The sequence below is a fragment of the Thermobia domestica genome, chromosome 11, assembly GCF_964235325.1.
Source record: "Thermobia domestica chromosome 11, izTheDome1.hap1.1, whole genome shotgun sequence".
Taxonomy (NCBI): Eukaryota; Metazoa; Arthropoda; class Insecta; order Zygentoma; family Lepismatidae; genus Thermobia; species Thermobia domestica.
The window spans coordinates 261,033,060-261,050,031 of NC_137464.1; the positions used below are offsets into that span (position 1 = coordinate 261,033,060).

At 37.1% G+C, this 16,972-nt stretch overlaps 1 protein-coding gene across 1 annotated transcript in view; it reads right to left on the minus strand.

Annotated features, from left to right (window-relative positions):
* Srp68 (signal recognition particle 68) overlaps positions 1 to 13,799 on the minus strand; it is a 32,943-nt gene extending 19,144 nt beyond the window's left edge. The window contains exons 1-6 of the mRNA XM_081732191.1: positions 13,642 to 13,799; positions 9,918 to 9,984; positions 7,474 to 7,587; positions 5,777 to 5,933; positions 3,711 to 3,832; positions 1,550 to 1,733 (exon numbers count right to left, since the gene is read on the minus strand). Of these exons, the coding sequence (XP_081588317.1) occupies positions 1,550 to 1,733; positions 3,711 to 3,832; positions 5,777 to 5,933; positions 7,474 to 7,587; positions 9,918 to 9,984; positions 13,642 to 13,735 (738 nt within the window). The 5' untranslated portion in view covers positions 13,736 to 13,799. The remainder of the gene's footprint in view (positions 1 to 1,549; positions 1,734 to 3,710; positions 3,833 to 5,776; positions 5,934 to 7,473; positions 7,588 to 9,917; positions 9,985 to 13,641) is intronic.
* Between the last annotated feature and the right edge of the window lie 3,173 nt (positions 13,800 to 16,972).

A 16,972-nucleotide genomic window follows, 5' to 3' on the forward strand; every position in this document is an offset into this window, starting at 1 on the left:
GACTAACAAGCGGTATTGATCAACGATTAGCATTCTCATTTCGTAGGTTCCGTGTTCAAAAAGCATACATACTGAAAATGCTACTGCCGCAGTAAGCGGATAATGTGATAATACCTTTCCATACACTGCTGTTTATGAAAATTACAATACAAAGAAACAGACTAACGAGTCAAATCATTACTATATAGAAATGATTACAATTTCAACAAGTGTACTACATCTCTAACCTCGATAAATGAGTCTGTAGTGAATTCTCCATAACTGCGTTCAGAGTCCCTGTACCTCAAGGCATCGAATCAAACAAACACTGGATGCGTTCTGAGGAATTACTGTATTTGCGCGATTCCAAGGCGCACACTTTGTCAATTTTTTCCCCACCAAAATCAAGGTACGTCTTAGATTTAAGTAATGCAAATTTAGGCCAGATTAGATGGAGTTTTGCCAAAAATAGCTAATCCTGTTAGTCATGTTTCTGTAAAAGATATATGTTTTGTGTGTATGAACAGAACGCAGAACTAAAATCGTGCATTTTACAAGAAACAAAAACCCTTTAAACCTGACGCAAGAAAGTGTCGTACCGTAATTACATTAGGAAAAAAAAAAAGTACCAGTAGATGCACATGAATATAGCGTAAATTCCAGGACTAAGTTCAATGTTTCTTTATTTTCCCACGTTTATTATTATTATTTAAAATCAATGCAGTGTAGGTTTTTTCATTTTCCCCAAGGGTGCGTCTTACATACGAGGATTTTTTTTCTTTCAATTTTTTCTTCAAAAATTGGGGGTGCGTCTTACATTCGTGTAAATAGGTATCTATCACGCTGTTTGTGTGCGAGTCCACAAGACAGCTACATTGTTTGCTGGAGGACCGTCAGAATTAAAGTGTCGACCAAACATGTCAAACGAACTGTGAAGCCCGGGGAAGCAGCGACACTATTTTTTTCAGGTGTTTACGCATCCATTGTCACCTGAGACGTTTATAGTTTAGTGTCGAAGTCAATTCAATGGTATGTGTGCTCCTAGTCAACGGTTCCACAGCCTATGCTGTATGGCCCGTGACGGTCATGTGGAAAGATGTCTATATTTCGTGCTGTGATCATTGCTTGATTGCCGTTTCATACAGTTCTCTTCTGTCCACGCTTCTGTTCGCTTGTCAAAGTTCCACTACTTCAATGCTGTATAAAACGCCACTCACTCGCTATCTACCGAAGGGAGCTGACAGGGAAGTGACATTCCGCTGAAATTAATCGTTCAATAAGTCAGACTCTCCAGTACAGAGTATGAGTTTACATGCATTCCTGTAATTCCTCCCTGTTGCAACTTTCACAAAGAGCAGTGTCCAGATACGGGGGACTTCCTTAAAAAATTTCCGAAATTCCAGGTTTCACCACTGTTTCCGTTATGAAATATCGTCACAAATATGTTAAAATCCGAATTAAAAAAAAAAAAAAAAAATGTACGTATGATTTGTAACAGAATGACCCAGAACACGAAATATGCGGGAAAAGATTGTACCCAATATTTCCTCATCCGCAAAAAGTTACTTACATCCAAATTACTGAGCAGATCACTGGTTCCGTGTCCTCTCATCTGCAGAAGGTCATCCATGGCACTCTCATCCCCAATGTTATAGGCACAATAGCGGAGGCTAGGAGAAAGTTCATCTACGCGCTGACGGTAAATCTGCTGCTCGTCTTCAGGGAGCGCTGATGCTAGTTTCTCATAAACCATCCTACAAAACAATAACAATCGTAACCACACTCTTCCGAATATTTGTTCTTGAGCTGCGATTTTGGAGTAATTTAGATGTGGATTACGAACCCAACAAAAAGAAACAGAAGTTTACAATATTTTGCTGTGTTGTATATCATACCATGGCTGGATGTAGAAAACACGTCATAGAATGTAACCTCATAGATAAGTACAGTATAAATTTCCATAATAAAACAAAAATAATAATAATCCCATCATTGGACTAAACAGCTAAACGACCAACTACATCGAAAATGTTCAAATGTTGTTACCAAAAACATGAAAAATTTATATCCACTGATTGCCTCATTTAATGTCTATAAGCTTACAATGCCAGCAGCCATTTTACGAGGGTCGGCTGATAAGTTCTCGGCCCGCCCCCCTTCCGAATGTACTACCCTGATGTAATTGATGTCATGTGAAATGTTGATCTTTTATATGTTTAAGTACCAAATTTCACGATTCTACCATGAACGGTTTTTATTTTACAGGTAATTGAATGAACCATGGCGGAGCCAGATGTCAAATTCACCAAAGAGGAGTTATGAGGTGTAATGAAGTTCTTCTTCCTGCAACAGAAGTCGCCCAAGGAAATCCATGGTTGCATGCTAGACACATTGGGTGAACAGTGCCCTTCATACTCCACTGTGAAGAAATGGTGTGCGGACTTCAAGCGTGATGAATTTTCAACAGAAGATGGTAACAGGTGTGGCAGGCCAGTGTCAGTGTCAACTCCGGAAAAAGTGGACCAGATTCATGACCTGATTCTGAGCAACAGATGGATTTCGCTTCAGGAGATAGCTGACAAAGTGCACATATCCAAAGAACGTGTTGGGTCAATAATCCATGATCAGCTGGACATGCACAAGCTTTCTGCGAAATGGATTCCGAAATGTTTGAACGCGGATCAGAAATGTGAACGTGTGAGATCATGGCAGGTGATTTTAAGGCATTTTGCGAACTCCCAAGGACGATCTTTTGAATCGGCTTGTTACTCAGGATGAAACGTAGTTGCATTACTTTGATCCAGAAACCAAAAAGCAGTCATGCGAGTGGCGACACTCAGGATCTCCAAGGCCCAAAAAATTCAAAGCACAAAAGTTAGCAGGGAAGGTGCTTGCCTCAATATTCTGGGATAAGGATGGTGTTTTGCTCTCAGACTACCTTCCAAAGGGCCAAACCATAACTGCAGAGTATTACTGCTGTCTGCTGGCTAAGGTAAAGGACGCTATTAAAGAAAAGCGCAAAGAAAAGTTGATACGACGTGTCTTGTTCTTGCAGGACAATGCTCTCGTCCACAAGGCTGGCACAATAATGGATTTTCTGAGGGACCTAGGGTTTCAGTGCATTGACCACCCACCTTACTCGCCAGATCTTGCCCCCTTCTGATTATTATCTATTTTATCTGTTTCCAAAACTCAAAACAGCACTGAAAGGACAGAAATTTCACAGTGATGAAGAGGTGATAACAGCTGCGGAACAGTTTTCTTGCAGACCTTGAGGGTTTTATATATAAGGGGTTGGAGAAGTTGCAGTATCGAAGTGCCAAGTGTGTTGACCTTCGAAGGGACTATGTTGAATAGCCTCACACTTTCATGCCTGCAGCTCAAGTCCTTCTGGGTTGGGCCAAGAACTTATCAGCTCACCCTCGTAGATATACTGCTTGGCGGTCAGTGCTTTTGTCTTCCGTCCACCAAACTGACGCTTAAGCTAATCGTCAAGTGCTCAAAAGGCATCCGACACTAGGACAATATTCATCCATCATAGATTTTCTCAACATTCGAACAGCTTTCCTCGAACGAAGTTTTATTGTCTTATATTGCGCAACCCTGGCGCCTAATATGATTTTTCAATATAGCTGCTCTTCTTTCTAGGACTATTATTGATTATAAAACATTGTCAGAAGTATGCCTTCAACCCTAACCTGTAAATTTTAATATCTGTATGTATTACTCACTGAGCTTTTTTGAGATTCTCCATAGCTGGTTTCCATAGCTGCAACTCAAAGTGTAGAGAACCATGAATCCATGCAACATACGCCTGAGCCTCTAGCTTAGTTCGAGCATCTACTTTGTCACTCTGTAAGAAAAGATTCATAAATCATAGTCTACACATTCAGTAATGTTAAATCAAGAGATACATTAAAACAAAAACTGGTTCCTAACTGGATGAAGAATTATTGTGCTCACGTGATCCTGAGTTTCTTTCCCATTTTGAAGCGCTTCACATTATCATGGAACAAATACAATAAATTAAGGAACATGAAATGTGTCTATTTGATAAACTCAATATAATGACGTTAAAAGTGAATCTTTTAAATAACTATATTTTGAAATACTTTATATGTACGTTCTCCAAACTCATATCTTTACAATGTCGAACAGATTTGAACAGGATCTCTCTCCTCCTGAAATACTCCGCAGATGTTATTCTATACATCATAGATCTGATTAAAGAGAAAAATTCTCATTAAAAAGACACGCATTTAAATAACTAATTAAACGATCAGATGCTGTAGACTCCCATTTCTACAGAAGGACTAAAAAGTGGTAAGTGCACGTGCATGAAACTGAAATAATTGAAATGGGCAAGTAAAAGCAAGGAGACACGCGTACTAAGAACAAATGCATATGCCGTTAATTCACGATGTATTTAAGGCTCCAGTTCGCCAACCTACACTCCAGACGATAGCGCTTCCTGAATTTTTGAGGCTTATTGCGAAAAAACTAACATAATTACAAAGAAATCTAAGCAAAAGGCTAGTACTCACCGCAAAAAACAAAGTATTCTTCTAAGTAGCGCTTTCGGAAGACCTTGCTTCCATCTTCAGCTTAGAAACAATTCAAGCGTTTAACTTTGTGGTGGACAAACACCGTGTGCGTGGGTTTTCTCGGGGCTCTCCCGTTTCCTCCCATTTTCTCCATTCCACCATTTCATTCATTACTCATCATCACCGTCTCCTTTAACCTAACCGGCATAACCGTGGAATGTAAAACTCAAATTCGAGGGTTAAAACAAGGGGAGAAATGTGAATAGGTAATAATAAAAAAAAAAAAAAGTTAAAATAGTGTAAAGAGAAACCTATACTCAATTTATATAAAGGAAACATAAATGTCATTTGCAGCCGTCTTTTTACTACATATTTCCGCAGTCTGGAAGGTAAGAAAAAGCAGGAAACAACAGTGACAAGTGAGTTACTACTGGTATGTCTGTTTTGACAGATGACTTGCTCTTCACATATTTTAAATCCTTTTAACCTTTTTTTTTTTCCTATCCACATTTCTCCTTCCATGTTTTAAATCCTCTTCGAATGGCTTCTAAATTGAAGATGGAAGCAGGATCTTCCGAAAGCGCTACTTAGAAGAATACTCTGTTTCTTACAGCGAGTACTAACCTTTGGCTTACATTACTTTGTAAACATTATCACTTTTCGTAATACTGTGATACTAAACAGAATTTATACACAAGATGTATCGCATAAAATACCAAACTCGCAGCAATGATATAACAAAATGCGACATTTATTTAACGTAATTTTAACAATCTTATTGTTAAACTTATTTCCACAGATCAGCTGTGTCCAGAACTGCGAGAACACAATACAGTACTTTATAGAGAGAGCGACATCTTTCTGCACTGTCAAGAATATCACTTAAATGAAACAAAAATGAAATTTAACGCCCTTTGGACAAGACCAGGAAAACAGGAAACAACGATGATTACCCATCTATTTTGTACAATTTTATACGACACTTAGGATTTGTCGAAGGGAAGTTGAATGAGGAATTGGACTCAAAGACCAAGAACCGAGTTTCTCGACGATATATCTTCGTATTCATTTTTTTTTTTTTTTTTAAACGAATTCTCCATTCACCCTATCTTAAGATAAAGAAAAAATAATAGTTACCTTATATTTAGAAATTAATACATGAAATGAAACTATCGAGTCTTTAGAAGTTCATGGTGAAATATAGTTGAATCTACGAATAATAATTATGATGTGTTTACTTGCTTTCGTCTCACCTGACATAATTTTTCCAGCTGAAGAGCATAGATGGTGGCCTTCCGCAACCGGGAGATTAAATGGAACTTTTTCCGTGGCTCTGTGTTCGCTTCCTGTCTCAACTGCATTGCATATGCCCACGCCCGTTCAGACATCATCAAAGGAATGTAGATCACTCTATGAATAGAAAAGAAAGATTCATCATTCAATCTAAAAGAAAAAACACAGGCTATATAAATTAATACAATATGTAGTGTGTAATACAGCTGAGATGTTTAACAATAGTAAAAGGTAGCTCAAGGGAAAGTACGCAGATATCTATCTATCTACGTGGGCTATTTTCTCTTTTCAACCTCCGATGGAGAATAACGCATAACACACACACACACACACATTATATATATATATATATATATATATATATATATATATATATATATATATATATATATATATGTATATATATATATATGTGTGTGTGTGTGTGTGAATCACAAAATTTTATTAGCAAAAGTCAAGCACAATTAGTTACTTCTCCACATAGTCACCATAAGGAATTTGTCATATCGATGAACGAGCTTTCTAATTCTTCTTCATAAACGGTTGCCGCCAGCGTATGGAGTCAGGTCTTCATAACGTGACCAGACGTAACCTGCGACGAGCCATACAAAACAAAAAAGCGGCATACTGCCATTTCTAATTGTTTTGATCCATGACAACGCGAAACCGCATACTGCTGCCGTAACCAAGCAGCTGCTTGCTCAGTTTCAGTGGGAAGTGTTTCAGTACCCAGATCTAGCGCCTAGTAATGTTCCTCCTTTTCGCCTGCTGAAACAACGTCTGGGAGGACAGCACCAATGGAGAACTTCAAAATGTTGTGAAGACCTATCTCCATACGCTGACGGCAATCGTTTATGAAGAGGGTATTGGAAAGCTCGTTCATCGATATGACAAATGCCTTAATCTTTACGGTGACTATGTGGAGAAGTAACTGTAATTGTACTTGACTTTTGCTAATAAAATGATTCTGTGACTCACGTTGTGTGTGTTATGCTCCATTGGAGGTTGAAAAAAAAAATAGCCCTCATATATGAGTGGAATTATAAAATGCTTACATTTACATAAAATCTTTTAGACAATTTACAACTCTGAAAACATTTGCAGACTGTGTTATGAAATTACAAATAAACCTAAAACAAATAAACTTTGGTGTTATTTTAAAACTAAAATTGAAATATACAATATTTTCAAGTATTAAAGACAAAATGTTAAGATTTTTTTAACTAATATGACCACCTCTACCATTAAGCCACAGTGTACCCAACAGAAATTCGAGTCAAAAGCCAAACGCAAGTTATACTTGTGCTTGTAGGAATATAGCAGAGCCAAAGGATGAAACGTGGAATTTTGAGAAGAATGTGGCCGTAGGAAAATAAACATGAACTCTTAAAGTATAAAACCATATTTCCAGTGAAGCTGGAATTAGCATGATAATCACAAGTAACCTATCAACCTTATTCTCCAACAAACACAACACTCAGGGTATGTGCAAGTCACAAAAGAATATGACTGGAAAGGGTTAAATCGAATCATTGAAAGAAGAACGTAAAATGTTAATGTTCAACCTGCGACACAGGAGTTACAAGTATGCTATTCTTTTCACAAGGTACTTACTACACACTATAAGTAGAATTTCAAAGAATAGTGTTGAACTTACCGCTCATCCTTCAGCATGGTTTCAGTCACATCCTTCCTCTTAAAATGTTTCTTATCACCCTGGGTAATGTGCAAAACCTTTCGCAGCCTCCGAATGCGACGCGTGCAGTACCCTCTACAACACAAACATTTACGTACAATATAATCAAATCACTTCAATATACAATACATTAAAATAAAAAATACAAGTAACACAAAACACTGCACTGAAAATATATCCTGTTAAAATCCCTTAAAATATAAACGAATCTATTTCAATCGATGACAGCATAGCAGAGGTTACATAGGGTTCCTACAGGTTCTGATAAAGAAAAGATTCCTTTACTTTCCATGGCTCTTCATAAAAATTCCATGACTACATGAAATTTTTCTGAAGTCAGCCTCCTCCTCACCTACAGCCGACCCTCCCTCACCAATTTGACAATTTCACTTTAGCTTTTTTTATTTTTTTATTATTATTAACTTTCCTTTTATATATATATATATATATGTATGTATGTATGTATGTATGTATGTATATCATCACTATTTTTCCATTTTCTAAGAGCTTCACAATTGTCTTCAAACAAGGTTACATATTTCTACATAAAATATCTACGAATATGACCAAAACTTTCAAACAGAGAAAACGAAAGCAATTTATTTGAATTAAAATTAACTGTGATTAAAAATAAGTAACACAAAATCGTGACCAAAGACCGACTTTCACGCCGGAGTCACGTAAATTTACGTCAAGTAACCCCTTTTCTTTTCGGTTCGGAATGAATCGCTACCTCCTTTTCGTCAATTTACCAGTTTCAGACGCAGTTGTACATTTAATATTGTTCTTCAGCTTCTTTTTATTGTGCTCACGTATCTCTCTTCCTTTTGTTGGTGCAAGTACTCATCGTAGAGTCTCTGGAGCCTTTCACGTAAAAGCAGCATATTCTGGTGATTTACGTGTCCAATACCTCCTGCTCTTGTACCTGGTTACGAATATATCATTATGCCTTTCTACTACTACTATTACAAAAAAAAAAAGAAGAAAAAAAAGAAAAAAGTGCCATGTAATGAGGAAGTGTACACACAGTTAATACGAGAGAATGGTCCGCTGACAAGGTGGTAACATAAATGTATCCCCTTTTTCTGAAAGACATAGAGATGAAGTGATCAAGGTTTGTTAGTATCTTTAGGGTATGAAGGCTGGGATGGTATTGGATTTAAAAAAAAAAAAAAAGCTGGTAGTAGAAGGATATACAGGTTTTCTTTGTCTTTTTCCTGAACTGTTTGTTAATAAGGTTGAGTAGGTATCCTTGGCTAGTGCTGATGACAGGATGTTAAGGGGCAAATTTTGAAGAACAATGTGATGGAATAAATACAGGTTCCCCGAAAGGGTAAGAAATAGTACAGGGAACACTTGAAATAGTGTTGGTGGGAATCCTTGAACTAGATGTATTACACTGGTAGAATTGATGTGAACATGAGTCTCGAGACCACCATTCTCAAGTATGACTCCCACATCCAGAAAGGTAACTACATAATCGGAGAAGGAGCTGCTTAACTTGTTTAGGACTAGTCACTTCTTTAGAAAGTATATCAATTCTTTTAATTTTGCTTGGCCATGGGTGCTATAAAGATGTCATCTATGAATCCAAATCAGAGGAATATTATCATTATAGGTATTCTATCCTTATTGGCAGGTTACTTGACGCAACTGAGAAGCTTCCATGCTCCACGGTCTTCCGATGATCTTTCTGGTTTTTTATTCCATTAATTGTAACCTCCTTCGCCCCCTCCCTCTCTTTCCTGCACGTCCTTCATGATATTTCTTCTTAGTTAATGTCCCAACCAGTTTCTATTGCTCTTCTCATCATCTAAAAGTGTTCTTTTCTCCCCAAACATTTCTAACGTCCTCTTATAAGTTTTCCGCTCGACCCAACTAATTCTTCCGATTTTTCTCCAGACCTTCATTTCGAAAGCTTCCAATAGTTTCTCATCATCTTTGCGTAATGTCAATGTTTCTAACATACATGTACAGCGGGGGACACTTCTAAATGGTACACCTTAGCCGTAAATCTCCATATGGCTGTACCATTTAGAAGTGTCCCCCGCTGTACAATATTTCACACGAGAATTTTATAAGTATTTCTGTCAATTTTTTATTCAAGGTCCCATAAAACAGACTTTTTCTTCCTTCTAAAGGCTTCTTTCGCCATTCCTATCCTTGCTTTTATTTCACGTTCACACTTCATGTCATTACTAGGAATACTACCCAGGTATCGAAAACTCCCCTTTCCACTTTTACACTTGACAGAGACAATAGGAAAGTATTTGTCGTTTCAGATGTCCGTTATAACAAAAGGACTTATAGTCGTCTCTTCATTTCATGTGATTAAGTATTTACTATATTTTGACAACTAATTCATTAACATTAGTATATATAAAGTAGTAGCAGGATTTACATACCTGTATCTCTGGTAATCGCCATGTCGTAACCCATGTTGCTGTTGAGCTTCTCGGATCAGCTTCAGAACTGATATTACTTAAGGAAAATAGATGTTAATGGTCATTAGTAAACATTATATGAGAGAGAGGAAACTTTCCGCAGTCGTATGAATTCAACACGAAAGAAGAAAAAGAATCACTATCACCCATTAAGAACTTGCAAGTATTTTCAGTACTCTGAAAATACACAAATGTATTCTTTACGCTTGTTAAGATATTAATAAGGAAGCTCGGACACACTGTGTTTTTGAAAGTTCAGTCGTATGATATTAAAAAAAAAAAAAAAAAAAAAAAAAGTTTAGATAAGTACCCCATCTAACTTCGTAAACTGTTTTCAATTGATGTGAAGATCACAATACAGTTTACAGCCATTTCATATCTCAAACTGTGTTAGAGCTATGATAAAAACTGCCGAAGTTTGCAACATTGCTTAAAATTATGTCATTGAAAGAACTTGTAATTACACGTACCAAGAAGTATTGTTGCACTGTTACAGAAGTAAAGTGGTAAATAAAAATAGCAATACATCAAATTTAGACTCTATATCTTACTTTATTTTAATTCCATGTTTTCTCAGTTCTATTTATATTATTTTCCAGGTTTTATATTTTTAAGAACTAAGGAAATTTATTGTCAACAGCCCTATCAGAAGGCCAGTTTAGAAAAATGTGTACTCATGAATGCAACTATTTCAGGACTTATAAGGCATTTTCTAAGGCCGTAAGTGTATTTTCTGCTGAGAGAAGTTCATATGTCATGAATACAAATAGGACAGTTAGGTTGAAATAAGGAATAACATTAACATTTCAGCGAAAGAAAAAATTGGGGACGCGAAAATACACAGGAACAAACCACAGTTCGATCAGGAATGCACTAAACTAGCAGAGAGAAAAAATAGACAAAACTACGTTGGTTATGAAATCCGAACCTTTTTTTTATTATTATTATTATTATTTTATTTTAACCTGGAACTCATCTAGCCGCAATCTAGTGTGGAAAGAAATATTTTCGTATGTGATTTGTAATTTTTGATGTCCCAGGTACATGTATTTGACAGATTGCTCCGTCCCAAGTTCCCCTCTTAAAGTTTATTTACATAATACTGTAGTAAGGTGTCGCTTATAGTGATGGTTGGAAACATGAGACGGTAAGGATTCATTGTTTTCGTTATTTCTGAATAGTGCGTAGTTCAACATTTAACAGTTTGGAGGTATTAATTCTGCGCACTAATACAACACAGAAAATCAAAATAAGCATGAAAATAAACATTTGTAATTAACAGTTAAGAGTGAACGACGGAAATGAAAGAAGAGTAATCCTAGACAAGTTACATTGGCTAGAGTGCAGTTTATGCCGAACAAGTGATTTTGTCACTGAAAGTGGCATTGGAGAAACAGAATCACAGTCACTGGAACAGGTACGGAATCGTTGTTTTTATTCCTTCTGTTGAGAATGTTGTTTTGGTGTTTTAGCGCTTGGTGTCAGTGATATAGTCTCTTGTGCTGTGGTTGGTTGGTTGTGTTGACGTCGCTGATTGGTTGTTATGTACTAATGAGTGATCATGCTGTATGTTTGAATTTGGTAGTTGAACACGTGTTACTTTGGTGAAGGAAAGAGAAGGTAGTGAAGTGTGCCAACTGAAGTTAATTTCGATGTCGGTTCGTTCTTATAATATTGTCCACGATTTGAACAGACCGTTTTGCGAGTTTGATTGTTCTGGTATTATTTTTTTGCTTAAAAAAGTTTGTGATACTGAAGTGAATTCGTATCGTTTGGGAATATTGTGTGGATTGATTTAACATTGAAAAGAGTTTGTTCGGTAGACGCAAATTTAATGTCGGTCGAATGCGCCGTAGTCAAAGGTGGATAGTCGGTGATATTTGCCGTGAAACTAATGAGATATTTTTGAGAGAATGTAGTAAGAACTCTCGCAGTGCTGATTCTCTTTTAAAAATTATTTCTAAGCATGTACATCCTGATTATTACTGATTGTTGGAAGGGGTACGTGGGTTTCGCATTTTTCTTCGTCATGCTGGATAGATTTATAATTGGTGGTGACTTATTTTATTTTTTATTTTATTTATTTATTTATTTATTTATTTATTTTTTTTTGCCGTTAATTTTTCTGTATTACGTTAGATTTACAGTAGTGGTTTTATTATTTATTGTGGTTTTCGATGTTTTCTTTACCAGTTCTTGAGCGGGGGGTTTGGGGGGCGGTAGCCCCCCATTTAATCTCAAAATTGATAGTCACCGTTTCACCTGAATTGATTTCTCGGAAGACTTTAGCGTCAGTTCTCAAAGATATTGCCCTTGTACGTAGTAATTGAAGAGTAAATTGTTGGTGAGTGTGGTAGATCATTTGGTTAGCAATCGTAATCTATTATTGTTATGATATATCTTAGTTTGCTGGTGAAGTTAGATTACGATTGCCTATTAGGTGGTCTGCAAAACTTCTGCAGAATTTACTTTTCGATTGCTTCAACTCATAGAATTTTTGGAAACTGATCTCTGAACTGTTCCGAGGAATCAGTTCCAATGAATGTTCGGCATAAAGTGCACTCTTACCGTTACATTAAAATAAATAATAATACAACGCTGAAAAGAGTTATGTAAGTTTTATCCGAGACCATCATCTGCAGAAGATTAGGCAATATTTGTCAACAAGACGACAAATATGGGCATTACTAGAGCAAATGGTTCTACCAACTTTTGACACATTTCTCACATTTTTAGGTTAGGTTAGAGTTTTGTATTTCTTTTAGCAGGCCGTACACTAAATGAGAAGCTCCAGAACTACTTACAGATTGACTTCAGGAGGGCTCAGTATAAAGACAGTGTGGGCGGATGGTATGAAAACTAGTGCATAAAACACGAACCAATTTGTGCTAGATGGTCACTAAAAACACGAATGCTATCTGAGTCAGAAGAGCAGCAGGGGGGCCGAGCGGTGGCGAGGGGGTGCGTCCGTAGTGAGCAGGCGCATCAGCGACGGGGATATACGCATAAACGATAGTGGAAGAGAACACTTAAACATACACTACTGTCACTATTACTCAAAGGCAATTTCAACGTACTGTGCACTGACAGTAATCAATCATATTCACACTCTCATTCCTTCACAAAAAATTCCCATCTTGTTTTACCCATAAATTTTCTATTTGGTCTGCTCGAGTGACACCCAAATTTGATTTAAATAAATAAATAAATAAATAAAAACTCGTCACTGATGGTTGCAACTAAATTCACACTTGTACTTAAATTCCCCAAGGTCTAATTATAATACACGTTTCAATCTCTAACTACAGTTTTCTACTACATACTGAGATATTCCTTATCTTTTGTGCTCAGCGAAAATTGCATCCCACTGTAATTGTGATCTTAGTTGCAGTTATGAACATTTGGTTCCACGTACAACTTCTGCTTAGTTGGCCTTTCGCATTATCTAATTGTGTCTACATGAAGCTAAAAATATATAGAATAGTAAGAAAAACACTGCAAAGGTTACTCAAATATGTACCGTCTAACGAAATTCAGTTTCTAAATGTCAAAATTATTTCAAAGTATAATTGAATTACTAGGACGATCTGATCTTTCGACAATAACCATATGGAATTTATTATCATTGAGAAAAGTTATAATAAACTCACATCCCTCTCAATTTATCAATCTAATAAAAGGATACTTTCCACAGTAAATACGCGGTTCCCATCTCCTGTAGCACTGATTTGTTCATCTGCTTTTTCTTTACCTTCAGTCACCTCCCCTTCAACAGCCATGTCGACAGGACACTACAGCAGAATGAGCATGAGACGAGCGACACGAGGAACCGAGAAATGATCACTGTCATCAAGGTTGCCAGATCTATCTATATATATAACTGCTATGCCATTTCAAATTTTGAGTTGCGCTGACGCAAACTATTCCAGTAGGCAGGGCCGACCTTAAACCGATTGGACCGATTGCTCCCAATCGGGCCCCGTGCTAGTGCCGTCTAATCTACTCTCCAGCGACTTTTTAACAGCATATTAAGCTCCAGAGCAAACAAGTGTGTTGTAGTCCCTATGACTAAATTTTGTTCCTAATACATGTAATTAATACATGTCATTCTGCTGAAGGGACCCCCGATTAAGTGACTATGGTATGTTAAGATGGCTCTGCTACTCTCGGTTGTCAAGTACACATAACAATATATAGCAATACAGGTGATATTCATGGACTCCACAAGGGAGGGTATGTCCTTTCCCTAACAAGTAAATGAGTAGTACGTATTAAGTTTCCGGGCATAAGCAAATATTTTCTGAATTTAATGCTGCAGTAGTTTCTTTGTTTTTCTTTACGCTTACAACTTCTGTTGTAAAAATATATATTATGCCCAGGGAATATGCTGCATATCTTAACATCCATAACACTACCACAAATTTCCTTACACATATCCTTCGGCGTTTTTTTTTTTTTCAGTTTGTGTTAAAATGTATGTCATTATTCTGGGTGCAAACCCTCTTTTATTTTGAACACCTCACTAAGTAAAAGTTCCTGGCGTTCTTACTCATTGTCATGTGATACTACAGTGAATACCGAGATGGTATCAAATAAATCAGCCTTAGTGCGACTTCTTTGCACATCCTTTCTCCTATTATAGTTATATTAAAAATACAAAAGCAGAGGACAAACTTTGCCCCCTTCTGCGAAAAATCTCGTGGATATATATTAATTAATTCGTGCGGGTGGACAAGAGATGGCGCAACGAACGGAGCGTCCCACAGTTCCGTGTATCCACACATGTGTTGCAAACCCCTGTCATCGCGTATCGTTCGTAGTATAGGGCAGTGGATTAAAGCGTCAACAACACCAGTTTGTAGTTAAGTGAACATGGCGCAATTTGTGCCTGATAAAGTGTTTTTGCGGGGTGTCCTGCTGCATTACTTTAACATGCAGAAAAGTGAGACTGAAAGTCATCGTATTTTTGTGGAAGTGTATGGTGACCATGCTCTAGCTGAGCGAACGTGTCAGAAGTGGTTTGCACGGTTTAGAAGTGGTGATTTCGGCTTGGCAGACCAAGAGCGAGCTGGACAGCCAAAAAAATTTCAAGACGAAGAATTGACAGCATTGCTCGAGCAGGATTCGTGTCAAACGCAGGAACAACTTGCAACAGCATTAGGCGTTGATCAAACAACAGTCTCCAAACGCTTGAAAGCCATGGGAATGATTCAAAAGATGTCACATTGGGTTCCACATGAATTGAAAGACAGAGACGTTGAAAGATGAAAAACCATTTGCGAATTGCTGCTTCAACGACAGAGCAGAAGGGGGTTTCTGCATCGAATTATTACGGGTGATGAGAAGTGAATCCATTACGAGAACCCTAAACGAAAAAAGGCCTGGGTGAAACCAGGTCCATCACAACCAAAACGAGATATTCACTGTGCAAAGGTTATGCTGTGCATATGGTGGGATATGAAAGGTGTGGTGTACTATGAGCTGCTGCAACCGGGTGAAACTATGAATGGAGAACGTTATCGACGACAATTAATGCGTTTGAAGCAAGCTCTGGCCAGAACACGACCAGAATGGGAGAACAGACATGATAAACTTATTGTTCAACATGATAACGCTCGCCCACATGTCGCAAAACCGGTCAAAACCTATTTAGAAAATGTCGGATGGGAAATTTTACCCCACCCGCCGTATTCACAAGACGTTGCTCCTTCGGACTACTATTTGTTCGATTGCATGAACAACGATTTGATTGGACAGCGGTTTACTTCTTCAGAAGATATCGAAACATGGGTCTCTGACTGGATCGCTTCCAAGGATGAGGACTTCTTTCGCCACGGAATCCGTACATTGCCTGACAGATGGGCGAAAGTGGTGGCTAGCGATGGACAATATTTTTCTTAAGGTATTTATGTATTTTGTGTTTGTACTACAGCTTCAATGTGTGCGTACCAACCGCACGAATTAATTCCTAGACCAAATATATATATATATATATATATATATATATATATATATATATATATATATATATATATATATAAAGCACGTCAGGAAAACAGAGACTAGTGCGTACTGAATACTAGGTGGCTGCTTATGAAGGTTTGTCTTCTAACTCGAATAATCCAACGGAAAATATGTCATGCATCTTCCGTTAGTTCCTTAAGATTTGTGATCGCCAGTAGGGGAGATATGTATGTTTTGCCCCACTTTCCCCCTCCACCTCCTAACTGCCCCAAAAATTTATGAAGCCACCATTGACCATTGTACTTTAACACAGAAGGATACCCCAAAGTGAGATTGAATATGCTTTTATGATATTTAAAATCATAAAAACTTACATCTAAAACTTATAACTAAAACTACACTACATATAATTATATCTACTTCTCTTCTATCTTATAATGCCCCCAAGCTAACGTATTTATACCATCTCGCGCTATATATCTTTTATCGTCCGAGAAATCTAGTGCCAGCTTATGAACGGTTATGCTATATATATCGTGCTTATAACTTCTAATGAGGTTTATGTCCTTATACGTTTTAACATTTTTAAATAAGCTTTCTTTATAATCATCAAATTGCAACTCTTTGGCAACTACGCATTTAGTTACTCCTTTAGCTTTTTTCTTTTCTTTATTTTCTACTCTATAAGCATACATCTTTGATCTCAATCCAATAAACTCTGTCATTATCTTACCTTTATTCTCATCTTTCATCTTACCTATTACTTTTTTGTTTATTAGTGGTAGTCCATATATGTTATTTTCCTTGTATTCACTCGTGTCAAACTGGTCAATTATTTCTGCTATATCTTTGTAAAAGTTTTCAGTCTCAATCTCATATATAAAGCTATCGGTGTCCATATAACATAAATCTATATTGTTTCCATATTTCGGCTTCATCGTGTTATAACGAAAATCATACATTAACAGTTGATAGTTCTAATACACTCATACCAACATATATTGGCTTATTAAATGTTAATCGCTCTTTTTTCATATGTATAGCACACAAGT